Raw genomic sequence first — 16,270 nt, 5'->3', positions numbered from 1 at the left:
AAGGCGCGTACACATGCCTTTTCTCTTAGCGACGGGGCAGCCGTTTTGCCGACAGTTTCCTGTGTGTGCAGTCTGTCGGCAGGCAGATAAGGCTGGTTTTGACTGATCGGTCAAAACCAGCCTTATCAGCCTGCACACACAGGGAAACTATCGGCAGAACGGCTGCCCCGTCTGTGCACTTTCAGCAATGCATATTAGTCCAACATGGAATGTAGCTGAAAATATGCACCAAAAGTGCACAAGTGTGGCCAAGCCCAAGCCTTAAAGGGAACCAGAGACGAAGCCTGGGTTAAAAAAAAAAAAAAAAAAAAAAAAAAAAAAAAAATGAAAAAGCTTTTATACATACCTGGGGCTTCCTCCAGCCTCCAGCCCCATAAGCCTGGATCGCTCCCACGCCGCCATCCTCCGCTGCCTCTATCGCTGCTACCGAGTCCCGTCACTTCCAGCGGACACGGCTAATCGTACGCAAGAGCAGGGACTCCCTCCATATCCTTACGCATGCGCCTACGTAGTATAGCGGCGCATGCGTAAGGATATGGATGGAGTCCCTGCTCTTGCGTACAATTGGCCGCGTCCACCGGCAGTGACGCACTGCGCTTGCGTCGACTGGCCGAAAGTATGGGACCCGGTACCGACGGATAGAGGCAGCGGAGGAAGGTGGCGTAAAAGCGATCCAGGCTTGTATGTATAAAAGCTTTTTTCAAACGTCTCTGGTTCTCTTTAAGCCCAAGTTACAGAGCGGTCATGTTTTCTTTGAGTAGTAACCTCATACAAATACAACATCCATAGGACAGCCCGAGGGTAGGCCAAGCCAACAAGCCAGTTCCACCAAATGTGGATGGACCTGTAGAGATTCTTGAAGCATCTGGTTTACTGCTCAAAAAACATTCAGGCTTTCGAATATGAAGATGGAATTGCAGACACCAATGTACCACAAGAACTTTCTTCCATTTTCAGGACACAGAAAGACAGCAAAAACTATCAAGTACCTCAATATCTTCAATAATCTTGGGATACAGCGACCGATAGAATGAATTTGGTGGTCCATCAGTTGGTCTGTTCTTAAATAAATATTGATCCCTAAAACGGGTGGAAAGTACACAATTAGGCAACAATTTAGGAAAACTACTTTAGAGAAAGTTCAACACTTATGGAATATGTCTACAAATGCAAAAAACGCTTCCTCACTTATTGAAACGGGTGAAACATGTTTATAGGGCTGGGACTTGCCCATCCTACAAAAATCGTGAAACACTATCGCAATTGCTGGCATTTTGTGGTAGCGCTTTGATAGATTTTAGAAGCGATGTGCTCCAATACAATGGAGAGTGCAAACGCTCACAAAATGCTGCATGTCCTGTGATTAGTTCAAAAAGTGGTTCACCACCATTCACTTTTGTTGGCAAATGGCCTTTATAAGTAATCCAAAAATGCTCACAAGAGCGTTCTAGTGGCTCACAGCCCTGAAGCAAGCATTGTGGGGTGGATAGTGAATAAATTAGTGCACGTTTGGGGACATGTGCATCACGGCACTATGGTGTATGCAGTCACAATATTTGCACGTCTCTACAAAAGGCAGAGGTCAAACCTGCCAGAAAGGTGCAAATGCAAAAATGAGCATAGTGCTACCAAACGGAGAATCACTGTGCGGTGGATGTGCTGCAGTGTTGCTTTTTCCCGCACACAGCGTGCGATTCCCGACAGTCAGCTGCTCTCAGCAGGCTGAAGGGCAAAAGGGAGCATAGAATGAATATTCATCCACGGAAAAACACTGCAGACACAAGTGAGACCCCAGTCTTAAAGAGGAACTCCGGCCTAAACATACATACTGTCATTAAGTTACATTAGTTATGTTGTTAATTAAAATAAATAGGTAATATAATCTCTTACCCACACTGTTTTAAACGAACAGGCAAATGTTTGATTTCATGATGGCAGCCATCTTTTTGGTTGAAAGGAGGTGACAGGGGGCATGAGACAGTTCCAACTGTCCTGGGTCTCCTGAGCACCTCTCCCAGTTGCTAGGCAACGTGAACATAGGAAATCCCATCACGCTCTGCACAGCATCAGGGGGAAAAAAGCTTGGGCTTTTTTTCTTTGATGGGTGGAGCTTAGCTAAAAATGTAGCTAAAAATGATGCTTTGGTAAGAAAAACAGTTCTGATGATGTGAAACTGTTAAACACCAAGCCTTTTCAGTTCTGCTGAGTAGATTTTTAGTCCGGAGGTTCACTAATGTTCAGATGCTTGTACCCCAGAAACAATCATTTCTGCAAAGCTGAGTTGCCTTGAGCAACTTCAACTTACATGGTGACACTTACATGCACGTACCTGGAACAAGCACCTGACCACAAATAGATCCATACTGCAGAAAAGACTGCATTTCAGAACCAACAATGAGCAAGGCACATTTGCCATGCATAGAAGACCAAAACCAGCGATGCAAAAAGCAGCAACTGTCACCAAGTAGAAATCTGCTGCTGTGTCTGTGCTATGCAGGGCTGTGGAGTCTGTACAAAAATCATGCGACTCCTCAGTTTTACTCCAACTCCAGGTACCCAAAATTGATCCGACTCAGACTATCTTATTTTTATTAAGGCTATGGATTTTGGCCAAAAATCATCCAACCCAGACTCCTCAGTTTATCGCCCCGGACAGCCACACAGGAAATGAAAGTGTAATGGCGATAGGACGCCAGCAGTGGTGATTCTACAGCCCAGGACCCACCTGTCCTGCCTGCTTCTCTGGACAACCAAACCGCATAAGCCCCTGCAAACCTGGCATGGATAGCTTGAACCTAAACCACATGCAGCCAGTGGACAGGAACAATACTGAACGGTGAGTAGGGCCATGCTATATTTATGCCAGTTGGCTGTTGTGTATGCAAAATTTCTTCTCATGCTGATCCTTGTCCAGTGGGCGTGGATCAGGGACATATCTCCGGGCGAACACGCTGAAATCAGAGCATGGAGATTTTGGCGCAGCCTGCGCCACCATAGGAATTATGGCTATAACAGCGCACAGGGAGCAACTTCGGCGCCGTCAGATGACGGAGCTGAAGTTACTTTTAAAACATAATAATTACGGTAGGCTTCATCCCCCACTATCCATGGCGGCCTGGAGGGGGAATAGTATTTAACACGGCCGGGACTTGTGCGCTAGCAGGATCAGCCATATACCAGCTGAGTCCTGCGCCCAAGTCTCCTTCGCCGTTCTCTCTCGGGACATATCTCAGGGTGCTGTCTGGACAATGACCAGGGAAAAGTGCTCGTCACACTTAATACAAATCAGCTGTACAGTTATACATCAGTAGTGCCACAGAAGCTGTTCACTTCAGCTGCCAATGATGGAGCAACCACTGATATTGCTGCTAATGGAAGACCATTTGCAGACTCTTTGTTGACCACATTTCACCACCAAAGGACTAAAGAGAAAAGAGGGAAACAAAACAACTTACCAGCCCCTCCTTTCTGAAAGGCCCTTCCACAGAGGGTCTGTGCGCACCATCCTTTCTATGAGCTTCTTCCAGAGCATGCCTTCAGAGATCACCCTCTGCCACTCTTTACATACAAGTTCTGCAGCACATAACGACTTTGCATCCAAGTACGAGAGAATGTTTTCTGCTATGTGTTCTAATCCCTGTTCTACAAACACAATCAGAGCAGCAGCATGATTAAACTATGCAAAACAATTACCGTAGCTGTCAGAAAATTTTGCTGTGCCAACATCGAGGGATATGTATAAAAAAAAAAAAAAAAAAAAAAAAAAAAAAAAATATTCATGAGGCTATGAACACACTAGGCAAAAACACTTATTGACATTATGCGTCAAACGCACATAATGTATATGCAGACGCAGATGTGTTTTTTTGAAGACAAACAAAAAACACACAAACAGAATGCTACGGTAATTTCATTGATTAGAAAATAGCAAAAAAGTTTCTGTACCGTGTTAGCCAAATTGTGTAGGTAGAAAAAAAAAGTTTTGTAAAAATAATACCATTTATATCAGTATATATACACACACATCGTATTTTTCGGACTATAAGACGTGTGTGTGCTTGCGTGCGCGTCTTATAGTCCAAATGTACGGCTGCAACATGTGGGGAAAGCACCTCTGACCTGTCTGGTCGCGCTGCGTGGATCGCTAACAGGATACATCCGCTTCCACCCAGCTTGGTGAGTGACTGCAGATACTGCTGATTGGTTCTGATAGCCCTGCCGGTGGGATGAAGGCACTGTTCTTAAACCAATCACAATCTCCCTCTGATTAATGTGAGCAGTGGAAGAATTATGATGGGTCCAAGAGTGGTGCCTTCATCCCGCCCGCGGGACTATCGCAACCAATCGGCAGCATCTGAAGTCATCAAGTTGGGTTGGAGCATGGTGGATCCTGTATGCGGAAGTCCAGACTCAGCAGTAAGGATCACCGGCTTGGTTTACATAGGCTCATCTCTCCCCACTCACCCTAACGAGTCCGCTATGTCTGGGGTCCCCTCTCTCCCTGCAGCGTGCTGTGCATATAGCCGCAATATGTACTCCTTCTCCCCTTAGTGGTGGCAGCTCCCACGATCGGCAATGTTTAGTGTGTTCATGGTCCTTGACTGAAGAGTTCATCACGGGAGGACCATGAACACACAGTGAAGTAAAGAACATTGCCGATCGCGGGAGCCGCCACCGCTAAGGGGAGAAGGAATACATATTGCGGCTATATGCACAGCACGCTGCATTAAGCAGGGAAAGGAGGTGGTCGGACTCTGTGGCTACACAGTTTCTTTGCCTTCATGCCTGCCTCCTGATAATGACCCACCCCACAGATCTGCCCGCTCAGTGTTTGTAACCCTCCTCTGCCTTTCACAGGGGAGGATTTAGTTTCCCCACAGTAAGGAGGAGTTGCACCTAGGTGGCATAGTGTATACCATAGGGGCCAGGGGACACAATTGCTTTTCTCTCCTGCTGGCTGGATGTGCTGGGTTACCACCTCAGACACGCCCCCAGCAAGTTGCCACTGCAGGGTGGTTAGTGATTGGAGAGATAGCAGAGAAAGCCTCGTATGTATGGCTCAGCTCCCATACACAAGTCTGTGGATTGCATGGTGTGTACCTGCCTGCTACAGCCTCACATAGTGCCTACAAGCATGCATGTGATCTGTTTTGCCCCACCCTGACTCACTAATCCTTGCCTGACATTGCTGAGGGTGCCCAAGGCAGACTGTGCCATTGTCCCAGGTTGGTGTGTGTGCTGGCTTCTTGTGCTACAGATCTTTCCCTGCCTCTCTTTTGTCCTCCAGCCTACATGGCCTCCAGCTACCAGTAACATTGAGCAGATTATATTGGAAGCCTAGTTTAGTGATTGGCTGTATCAGTTATAACTACACAGTACCATCTTTCAGTACAGTATAGGTTATCAGCCTTCTCTAACAGTATTAGTGAGCTCCATAAATCAGGAGTGCTTCAGTCAAGAATAAGGGGGGGGGGGGGGGGGGGGGTTAAGTTTCCCAAACCCTGCCATCTCAAGCCTGTTCCCTCGTCCCAGGTTGGGGACAGAAAAATCTGGTCACTGTATATATGCTTTGAACGCGGAAAGGAAAGCCCGCGCTATATGCCCAGAACGCAGGCGAGAGGGAGGATAAAACTTAAGTTTCATTGATCTGAGATATCTTGGCTGCTCTGTTATGGTTTTGATTACTTACTCAAAAGCTCCAAAAGACACCCCAACACTATGGACGCACCAGGTTTAGCATACATTTTTTACCTGGTTTTTAGCCTCTAAGCCTAGGTGCGTCTTATGGACTGTAAAATACGGTACATACATACACACACCACTTTTGTATCAGTTAGCCATTAAAAAGGTATGCTTTTTACAAAAAAAAAAAAAAAAATTCTAATAAAAATACACACACACACACGAAAAAGTGACACACTGAGCGCATCGAAGATTAAAAATGCAGTGTGCAGAAAACGCACGGTTTCTGCACTGCCTACTGTTCTCCCAACTTAAATGCTAAAACAAATTACTTTCTGTTTCAATCATAAGTTTACTACGAATGGTTCATAAGTGCGAAACCGGAAAGTTATAAGAAAACCACAAGGCACCGCATTTTGTAGGCAATTTTCTTGAGCTTCCATTGAGTTTAACCAAAAAGCTAACTCAGTAGCAGCCTACATCAGGTTAGCAGAAAAATCTAATTGCGGTAGTGAAAAATTAACAAGCCGTTTCCATTATATGGAGGGTGACCTTGTGAGTGGACGATCTGCCTTATGCTAGGTATACACAGATTTTCTGGCAGATTTACTGTCAGCTCGATTTCCAACACATCCGATCTGATTTCCGATCGATTTCTGATAGAAGTGAACAGAAACAATCAGAAATCAAATATGCTGGAAATAATCGAGACAGTAAATCTTCCAGGAAAATCTCATCGTGTGTACCTAGCATAACACACGCTTTCCGAAAATCGAATCAGTACACAAAGTGGAAAAGGATCCTTTGTTACTGACTCATCCCCAGAGGATTTGTCACGAAGTACATGAAACAATAGTAGCAACCTAAGTACCATTTTTAAAGGACAACTGAAGTGAGGATAATATGGAGGCTGCCATATTTGTTTCCTTTTTAACAATACTGGTTGCCTGGCAGCCCTGCTACTCTATTTGGATGCAGTAGAACCCGAACAGCACCAGAAACAAGCATCCAGCTAATCATCGGATCTGACAATGTCAAACTCCTGATATGCTGCATGCTTGTTCAGGGGCTATGGTTAAAAGTATTAGAGGATCATCAGGACAGCCAGGCAACTGGTATTGCTTGAAAGGAAATACATATGGCAGCCTCCATATCCCTCGCACTTCAGTTGTCCTTTATTTTTTTAAAGGTTGTACACACTTAGGCCACAGCTACAGAGCTAGGAGTGGGATGCGGCAACACAGGTGGGGGTGTCCAGAGAGATGCAAACTTCTGAGAGGCTTTGGGAAAAACCACCATATGACGGTTTTGCCGACGGTGGTGGGAGGTGGTTTAAGAATGTCTATTTCTCAGCGAACTGGTGAGTAGTAATGGTCATGTCTAGGAGAAAATCATGCAGTAGAAGGATCATGAAGGGCACACCATCAAGAGATTAGTCGGGTGCTCGACACAGACATAGGCTGTGTGTCTCGAACGAAACTGTAGACAAATGTATCAGCACACCGATATTGCAACGATTCACGCTCTTTTATTGAGCCATATGTTCCCACAGGGGAAAAGCCGACAATTGTTTCGGGAGCCACGTAGGGTCCCTCTTCTTCCACACGCCTTGAAGGGGGACCCTACGTGGCTCCCGAAACAATTGTCAGCTTTTCCCCTGTGGGAACATATGGCTCAATAAAAGAGCGTGAATCATTGCAATATCGGTGTGCTTATACATTTGTATACATAGGGAGAAATCATGGAGAAGCATTTTATCAGTTGGTCAGGTGATAGATATGCAAGTCTCTGATTTGCTAGTCATGATCATGTGCTTCAGCAAAGATGTGATCACAGCAAATCAGCGTTGTAAATCAATTTCTTGTTCAATCGCTGCTTCTAAGTTACAAAGAGGTTGAAATCAATTGTATCAAACTTGTATCAAATCGAACTTGGGGAAAATCGCATGCATCTGAAGATCCAAACATGCACGTAATTCGGTGGGGGGTGGAGTCCCTGCTCCCCCTTCCCGCATGATTCCCTTTATCGACAGTCATGTCAGCTGCTGTCATGTGTCCTAAAACGCAGCAGAAAACTGACCTTTTGTGAGGATTCAAGTGTGATCCCTGCCTAAAGGAATCCTGGGGTGGATCAATGTAGATGTATGTTCAGTGTAATACTTTAGTATTGTAATATAATAGTAGATTCAAGGAAAATGCAGTTATAAAAGTGCCTACCTGGTAATGCTGTGATGAAATCCCTCTGTAACATGGGTTTTAAATAAGAGTTTATATGTCCGTGTTGGTAGTGACACATCCGAGAAATAAGGTGCTCAACAAACTCCACTTGATCTGATTCAGACCACTGGTCAAAATATTTTATACACAAGTCCTTTTCCTTCTCATAATTTCCATCAGAAGTGCGCTTTCTGGGTACAATCACAGAGGACGTTCCATTACTTATCTGTAGGGAAAAAGTGCAAGATGAGGCAATATGCCATGACTGTACTCTAGGATTCACATTGGTTTTAAATGAAAAGTACACTTTAGTTATAAAAATTGCTATTAAAGCCTCAGGTCAATCTACTGTTTAATGCACATAAGGGGAATATCTGCATTAATTAGCAATGGTGGAAATTTTGGCAGCAGGATACATAGGGGAGGGACTTCCTGCACTGCGGGAATGCAGGCGAATCCCAGAATCCTTTCCATGCACGGCTATGGGATTCGCAGCCTCCCGTGCGAAAACTGTGGCCGAACCTCTAGGATAAGCGATTCGGCCGGCGGAACCATAGTTTTATGGCAGAGTTTCCCCGCACGATTAACAAAAACCCTGCAGACATGTGAAATAGCCTTCTGCATTCATCAATTCAGGAGAAAAAAAAAAAAAAAAAAAAAAAAAAAAAAAGTGATCACGCCCAAAAACACCCTCCTCCCCAACGAGAAAATTCCTGATAACTCCACCCCCACTTTTCCCAGCCAATGTGTCAGCAGTTTTCTAAAGCGGGCCACTAACTGTCCAATTTCTAGCGAAAAATCGTTCGAGCCATCAGAAATTCTAATCGGATTGGTTGTAAATAATCTCCATTGGTGGACACAATCGATTATGAACGAGTGAAAAAAAGTCGCCCGAATCGATTTTCGTCGAACGAAAATTTGGATTTTCTTGGTGGTCGTGATAGTTAGGAATCAATGATTGGTTAGTTAATGGTGTAGTGAACGATTTTTCGTCCGATCAGAATTTCTGATCGCTTGAATGATTTTTCGCTAGAAATTGGACCGTTAGTGGCCAGCTTAATCCTGACAGAAGGAATTGAAGCTTTCTGTTGGTGGGCTCTGATCGCTGCTAGTGTGTTCATATCTGCAACGGAGGGGAACCGGGCAACCAACTGGAAGCGGAGCTGGGGCGAGGGACATATTTGCTGCCAGGGGTTCGAGGAAGCCTCGGGTAAGTGTATTTTTATTTTGCTTCGAGCTATCCTTTAAAAATGACAAAGAACCCATTTTAAAGCAAATTCCAGTAGACCAAATACAGTAGATACTTGCCTAAGAAGAGGCAATCCTCTGGATAGTCCAGAGATTTCCCCATGTACTCCTCGCCCCACCACGGCAAGCCAGGACCCCCTTTTAGTTCCTCACCTAGCGAGAGTATGGCCGCGTGAGCGCAATAGCACAAGACTACTCGCTATAGAGAGAGTCTTCAGCTTACTGCGCACTGGTTGCCGTACATGTACAGTATGGTGATGCTTATACACGAGAATATATTGTACAAGAGCTTGCTGGATATGTTCAAAGGGTCCGTGAGCAGCAATGGTGGGGGGCCAGGAGGACACTAGAAGCCGCTGGACTATCTAGGTTTTCTCCACCCAGATAATTTTTATGTCAGTGCAGGTTCACTGCATACAGACCTGTTTTCTTAAGGGATGATTTACACTGGAAATCGTCGAACACCAAGTTATTTTGTAGCAAGCGATTTGACAGGGATTTCAATTTTTCAGGTTTTATATACGGTACTTTTAATACAATTGTAATGCAATTGTGGTAAAAATACCAATCTTTTACACTTGAGAAATACAAATGTCTCTGATCTAAAAACCTCCCTCACAGGATTATTTAAAGAGACTAACAAAATGTTCTGCCTCATTTCTTCTATCCTATAAGTTCCTATACATGTTCTAATGTGGTCTGTCTTATTGCAGCCTTTCCTAGTTGCGCAGTGGCTGTATAATCTCTGTTATCTAATCTTTCCTCTGATGGCTTTGTCGGGCTCAGGCAGGAATGTGCTGGTCTGCTTGTGATAGGATAGAAGCTATGCACACCCTCTCCAGGTCACAGACTGAGCTCCTCTCAGCCTATCACACTCTGGTTAGCAGCCATGTCTTTTGTTTGTAAACACTGCCTAAAACTGGCAATTACAAGCCAGGATTGCAGCAGGGAGTGGCAGAAACAGCACAGAGGGGCCCGGGAGAACATAATGAATAGAATGGTATGCTCTTTATTGTAAGAATTTTAGAGTATAGATTCTCTTTAAGTCCAGGAGGTTTTTTAATCTCTGAAAAGCACCTGCAGTATGAAGCAGCCCTGATCATTTGTATTTACTGTTAAAGGTTATTAATAACTAGCAGTCGTAGTCCAGTCAGTAGACAAATCCGAAACATATTCCTACCTGCCATAATGTGTTTTTCTTTGGAGATTCATCTTCATTTTGATCATCCATTACTGAAGTGTTCTAAGGAAAACAAGAGAGATTAAAGTCATTATTTTGTACCATCTAAAGCCAAATGTAGTGTCTACGACTGCATGCAAACCATACAGAGCACGATTAGCATCACCACACAGACAGAGCAATAGACTCAAATTCTACACAAGGTTAGACACTGAAGCGAAAAAAAATAAAAAAAATGATATAATGAATTGGTTGTGTAGAATGGATGATTATTAGAACATTAGTAGCAAAGAAAATATTCTCATATTTAGCTATTTTTTTTTTAAACATTGCATCATACTCTAATATTTGCAGTTTACACACTACTCAGCATGCTAAATGATTTTATAGAGCAGGTGTAATGATCCGCTCAGCTGGATGCACTGGCAGACAGCTGTTTGACCATTCCTCTAGTCTGTGGGCTGCAGGTCTCTGGAAGAGAGACCTGTCTTTCCATTACAAGTTTCTAGTCTGTTCTGCTGCTGAGGAATTTGCATACACTCGTTATGCAAATCCCCTACCTGCCTCCTTTGATGACTGGCAGTATAAAGAGCTATGTTTCCCAGAGTCCTTTACTGGTCATAAGGGTTAGTCCTGTGTAACTTGCCTGGAGTGTCAGCCTTGCTCTTTGTTTGAAGATTAGCCTAGAGTAATTCCTGGAACTGCACTAGGCAGATTCCCTAGTGCAGTTAGGATTGTATATCTGTTTTGTTTGTCTGTTGCGATTGTCCTGTCCCAGCGGTGGACGACAGGAAGTCGTTCTGATCTTTGTTCTTGGAGTATAGCTGGAGCAGCGGTTGCTACCAGCTATCTCATCTAATCTGTTTTGCCTGGATCGCACTCGCCTTGCGCTAGTGCTGTGGATTTGTCTGATCTCCATCTCTTTCTATACTTGGATCGCACTAGCCTCTTGCGCTAATGCTGTGGATCCTAGCTCACTTATTCCTGTTTTCGTGTGTCTGTCTTGTCTGCTACGAACGCTTGCTGGAGGCTCGGTGAGGTAACAGTTAAGCAAGCGCTCGCGTCCTCGGTTTCACGTTTGTCTGTCCGTGGTTAGTTAGGCGTGCTTGTCTCTGTTGTGCTTATCACGCGGAGACCACGCATAAACGCCTGCACTGTTGCGAATGAGTGCGGTGTTCGTGTTTAGCTAGCATTTGTTATTTTCCTTATCTTCTCATTGTATGATTTGCTGTGCCTTTGCTACTCTCGTGCTATGCCTTGCTGTAACCTTGTGTCACCTCTGGCAATCGCCTCTCTTGCGATTGCGTGCCTACTTTATATCTGCTGTTGTGTATGCACCGTCGCGGGTTGGCGACTAGTTTGGTGCACACACATACAATCTGTCCCTTTGCTCAATCTCATTCAGGGCTATCTTGCCCTGCGTTTCTTCCCTTCGTGCAATTCCTGTCTGGCGTGTGTGGTAGGGCAGAGGAGCTGTTCCTCTGCACTCCACAGCTCCTCCTGCCGACAGGAATTTCCCTCTACAGGTGCATTGCACCTTTTGCTGGGTTCTCTCAAATTACACGCTTGTGGAGGATTTCCGCAGTGTCAGCGCACAAGAGAGAATTCCACAATCGTTACAGCAGGCCAATGAACTACTGACCTGTCCTCTGCAGAGAAAAAGATAATACAATGACTGACACTTGAGATAAGCTTCAGAAGACAGAGCTCTCTGCCAAAAGTCCTGGAGCTCAACGGCTCTTTTGCCAAGATAAATGGAGTTTAACTCTTCCTGTACTGGAAACAATATTAGCCTTATGTCTCTGCTCCTAATGTTTTATTTCTTAGCTACACGTATAAAAATCAAAATTTTTTTTGCTTCAGTGTCTCTATAAAACAAACCTAATGCATTGATAACACAGAACGCGTCTATTATAAATCAGTACAAAATGTTTCTGTAAATTTGGACTGGAAGCTACAAGACCTCTTTATGGTAGTAGAGCAGCTTTAATAGATTGTAATGTATTAGCTCAGTAATCATGAAAGTGCAGAGAAGACTCTGCATCATATGCCTTGTAGTGTGCCCTATATTTTATCACTGGACTCTGAATTAGTTTCCACTCGACACCGTGCATCCTACAAGATGCGTGGGGGCACTTCCTGTTGTGCGAGTATGCAGCCGAATCCCCGGAAGTCGTGCCATGCACAGCTATTGGGACTCGCTGCCACTCATGCGGAAAAATGCTGCAAGGTCGTCTGAATTGCTATGGCAAGCGATTCATATGGCTGCTGCATTATCCCCTACGGCAAAGTTTGCCTGCGCAATTTGCCTGCGGGGAAACTGATACGGCCCGATTTCAGCACTAACGGGAATCAGGCCCTTAGACCATTCTGCTTAACCACTTAGGTCCCCAGGCTCCATGAACCGGCAGGGAGCGAAGGCGCACACGCGCGGCCGTTCCTTGGAAACTGCAGCTCCAGGACCTGATGCAAAGCGGAGTTAGGCAGTCCTGGGGCTACCGCCATGCCCATCGGCGTGATGCGGTCATTATGTAGTTTAAGGACAACTAAAGTAAGAAGGATATGGAGGCTGCCATATTTATTCCCGTTTAAGCAATACCAGTTGCCTGACTGTCCTGCTGATTCTCTGCCTCTAATTCTTTTAGCCACAGCCCCTCAACAAGCATGCAGCAGATCAGGTGCGTCTGACATGGTCAGATCTGACATGGTTAGCTGTATGCTTGTTTCTGGTATTATTCAGACACTACTGCAGCCAAATAGATCAGCAGGGCTGCCAGGCCACCGATATTGTTTAAATGGAAATATGGCAGCCTCCATATTCCTCAGTTCAGTTGCCCTTTAAGGTGTCTAGACGCTTAAAGAGACTCCGTAACAAAAATTGCATCCTGTTTTTTATCATCCTACAAGTTCCAAAAGCTATTCTAATGTGTTCTGGCTTACTGCAGCACTTTGTACTATCACAGTCTCTGTAATAAATCAATGTATCTTTCCCTTGTCAGACTTGTCAGCCTGTGTCTGGAAGGCTGCCAAGTTCTTCAGTGTTGTGGTTCTATGCACTCCCCCCTCAGGGGGGAAAGAAACACACAAATGATCTCTTGAGATTCAAAAGGAATGCTGTATACAGCCTGCTTGTGTATGGATGTATTTTCTATGTGTGGACATACTGTACATCAACCTACTTCCTGTTTTGGTGGCCATTTTGTTTGTTTATAAACAAACTTTTTAAAACTGTTTTTAACCAGTTTTAATGCGGCTGGGAGCGGCGAAATTGTGACAGAGGGTAATAGGAGATGTCCCCTAACGCACTGGTATGTTTACTTTTGTGCGATTTTAACAATACAGATTCTCTTTAAAGATTCTCTATTCAAACTATTGAAACGGATTCCCTGCTGTAATGCATATATAAAAAAAAAATGTGCCGTTTGTGGAAGGAATGGATTCCAAACAGAAGAAGAATGAATCATTTGCCACATCAGGTGATAATCCATTGTATGGCCAGCTTTACTGTAGCCCTTTACTAATGGAATTAAAATGAATCTGAAGTGAGAGGAATACGGAGGCTGCCATCTTTTTGCGCTCATAAACAATGCCAGTTGCCTGATTGTCACACTGAACTTCTGGGTTTGGTTGTGTTTTTGTCTCACACACACCTGTAACAAGCATGCAGCCAGTGCAGTCACACCAGAGACTAGCATCTAAACTGCTGGCTCATTCTGGTCCAGTGACTCACAGTATTACAGGCAGAGCATCTGCACAGGAATCAGGTAACTGAAAGAAGATGGCAGCAGCCTCTGTATTCCTGCATTGACAGGGAACATGAAATACGAGATCCCTCGCAGCAGTCTGGGGTACTATAGGCCAGCCAACTTAGGCTGATGCACCAGCATGCCGCCTTATATCCAGCAGCCTCACGACAGATACTGTGAAAACCAATTTTAACCACTTTCCCCACCACTACAGTATATCTACGTCAGCTGTGGCACCCTCCAAGCCACAGCCACGTAGATATACTGACCTGCTTTCAGCCCCTTTGTGCAGGAACAGGTGCGCTTCAGAGCGCACCCCCTGGCACTGTCGGCTGCCTTACTAATTGGCAAAAGGGAACATGTTCCCTTGTAGCCAATTAGTGACCCCCCCGCGGATGAACGGTCACTGCTGTAGCAAACAGCGTGATTCTTCATCTCCCCCTCCTCCATGCACAGATGGCCATAAAAATGTAAATAAAGCTGCCTCTCTCACCTTACCTCGTTCCAGCGATGAGCCTGCAGCCTGAGCATCCGATCCCAGCCGCGTATTGCCGGTGACCCGGGTCCCGGCTTGATGATGTCATCAAGCCGGGACCCCGGTCACCGGCAATACGTGGCTGAGTTGAGCTGGGATCGGATGCGCAGGCTGCAGGCTCATCGCTGGAACGAGGTAAGGTGAGAGAGGCAGCTTTATTTACATGTTTCTGGCAACTGTGCACGGAGGGGCTGCCTGATTTTGTGGGGGGGGGGGGGGGGGGGGGACATACATCTGGCTATCCACACTGGGGGGGGGGGGGGGGGGAGAAACAAGGTCTGGATGCGAAGTGGTTAAACAACTTGAGCCTTAGGTCTGGTTCACACCGACGCTTGGCGACGTTTACTGCCAAGCGTTGGGGACTAGTCGGCTAAACGCTTCCATTCAAGTGAATGGGAAAGTTTATCATCGCGCAGTTACCGATGGATTGCGCAAACGCGGCGTTCCGGTACAGATTTAACTCATCGTTTCATCCGGCCCTAGAAGCCGCATGCGATGTCCAGGGTCGGCGAGCCACCGCGGCTTTATGTCCCTTTGCGTGGGCGAGAAACGCCGTTCGTGAGGGGAAGCAGACAATCGCCAAACGAGACGTCACAGGACGAGGTTATGTTTTACGCCTGAACTTTATTGGTCCGATCAACCATCTTCCTGTTTTCTTGCTTTTCTATTGTATACTAATCTAAGTAGAGGGGTGGCTACTAGTACTATAAGCCAGCCATACAAGGGAGCACAAAATGGATTGGTCAGGAACCTACAGGAAATACCTTGCACAAAATGATTTTATTGTAGGAAAATGTATACTTTTGGGGATGTGTCATATCTTCAGATTAAAAACACCATATGCTTATAAACAAAAACAAAGATGCACCACCAAACATTCTAGTGAAATTAAACATGTAAAAGCTGTCTAATTCAGGCGGATACTGCCTGAACCAAGGTACACAACTTCTCGTAGGTCATGTGAACAAGGGTGCTAGAAACTTCACACAGAGGATCCAGGAAGACTTTCACCTCTGTAAACCCTGTGCCAAGTAGTGATGTATACAAAATGGGAGGAGGCATCCCCATGTAGTATGCAGTGCATAAACCCGAGTAATAAAAGGCCTACCTTAGGTGAGTGGTGTAAAGAAAGAAACAGCGAAACATGTCGTCTTTTCCTGTGCCCAATAAAGTTATTTTTAAAGTGTAACTGTCAGTCATAAAATCAATTCTTTATTTTATCTGGTAAACAATAAGGATGCTAACCAGGCAATTCAAAAGTAAAAAAAAAAATACATCACTCTTAAAGCGGTATAAAACCCTGACAATCAATAAAAACACGGTTTCCTACTTTTTATATGCCATACGGTTATCATATTTGCATTTGTGCATAAATATTTAAAAATTACAAGTTCCCAAAAGTACAGTTTCCTGAGAGCCCACTTTACATAATGAATAAAACCAGTTATGAATAAAATGTATTGAAGGCAGAAATGCTTTCAGTGTCTGTGTCCAGGATCTTCTGCACAGTCAGAGAATGTGTCATATTCCTCACTTGACACAAGTAAACACAAGATAACATCTACACTTTGGATGCCTCCACATTTCTCTGCACTGAACTTTCAAGTCCTGTGCCCTTTGAGGGCTGGTGCACACCAAAACCCGCTAGCAGATCCGCAAAACG

The 16,270-nt window shown here is 44.9% G+C and overlaps 1 protein-coding gene across 2 annotated transcripts in view; it reads right to left on the bottom strand.

Annotated features, from left to right (window-relative positions):
- Positions 1–16,270, bottom strand: part of LOC137564271 (F-box/WD repeat-containing protein 11) — a 94,290-nt gene that overhangs the window by 33,346 nt on the left and 44,674 nt on the right. For both annotated transcript variants that reach the window (XM_068277928.1, XM_068277926.1), the window contains exons 2-5: positions 10,327–10,389; positions 7,899–8,124; positions 3,456–3,642; positions 990–1,080 (exon numbers count right to left, since the gene is read on the bottom strand). In XM_068277928.1, the coding sequence (XP_068134029.1) occupies positions 990–1,080; positions 3,456–3,642; positions 7,899–8,124; positions 10,327–10,389 (567 nt within the window). The remainder of the gene's footprint in view (positions 1–989; positions 1,081–3,455; positions 3,643–7,898; positions 8,125–10,326; positions 10,390–16,270) is intronic.

The sequence above is a fragment of the Hyperolius riggenbachi genome, chromosome 3 (genome assembly GCF_040937935.1).
Source record: "Hyperolius riggenbachi isolate aHypRig1 chromosome 3, aHypRig1.pri, whole genome shotgun sequence".
Taxonomy (NCBI): Eukaryota; Metazoa; Chordata; class Amphibia; order Anura; family Hyperoliidae; genus Hyperolius; species Hyperolius riggenbachi.
This window is presented reverse-complemented; position numbering and strand designations above follow the sequence as displayed.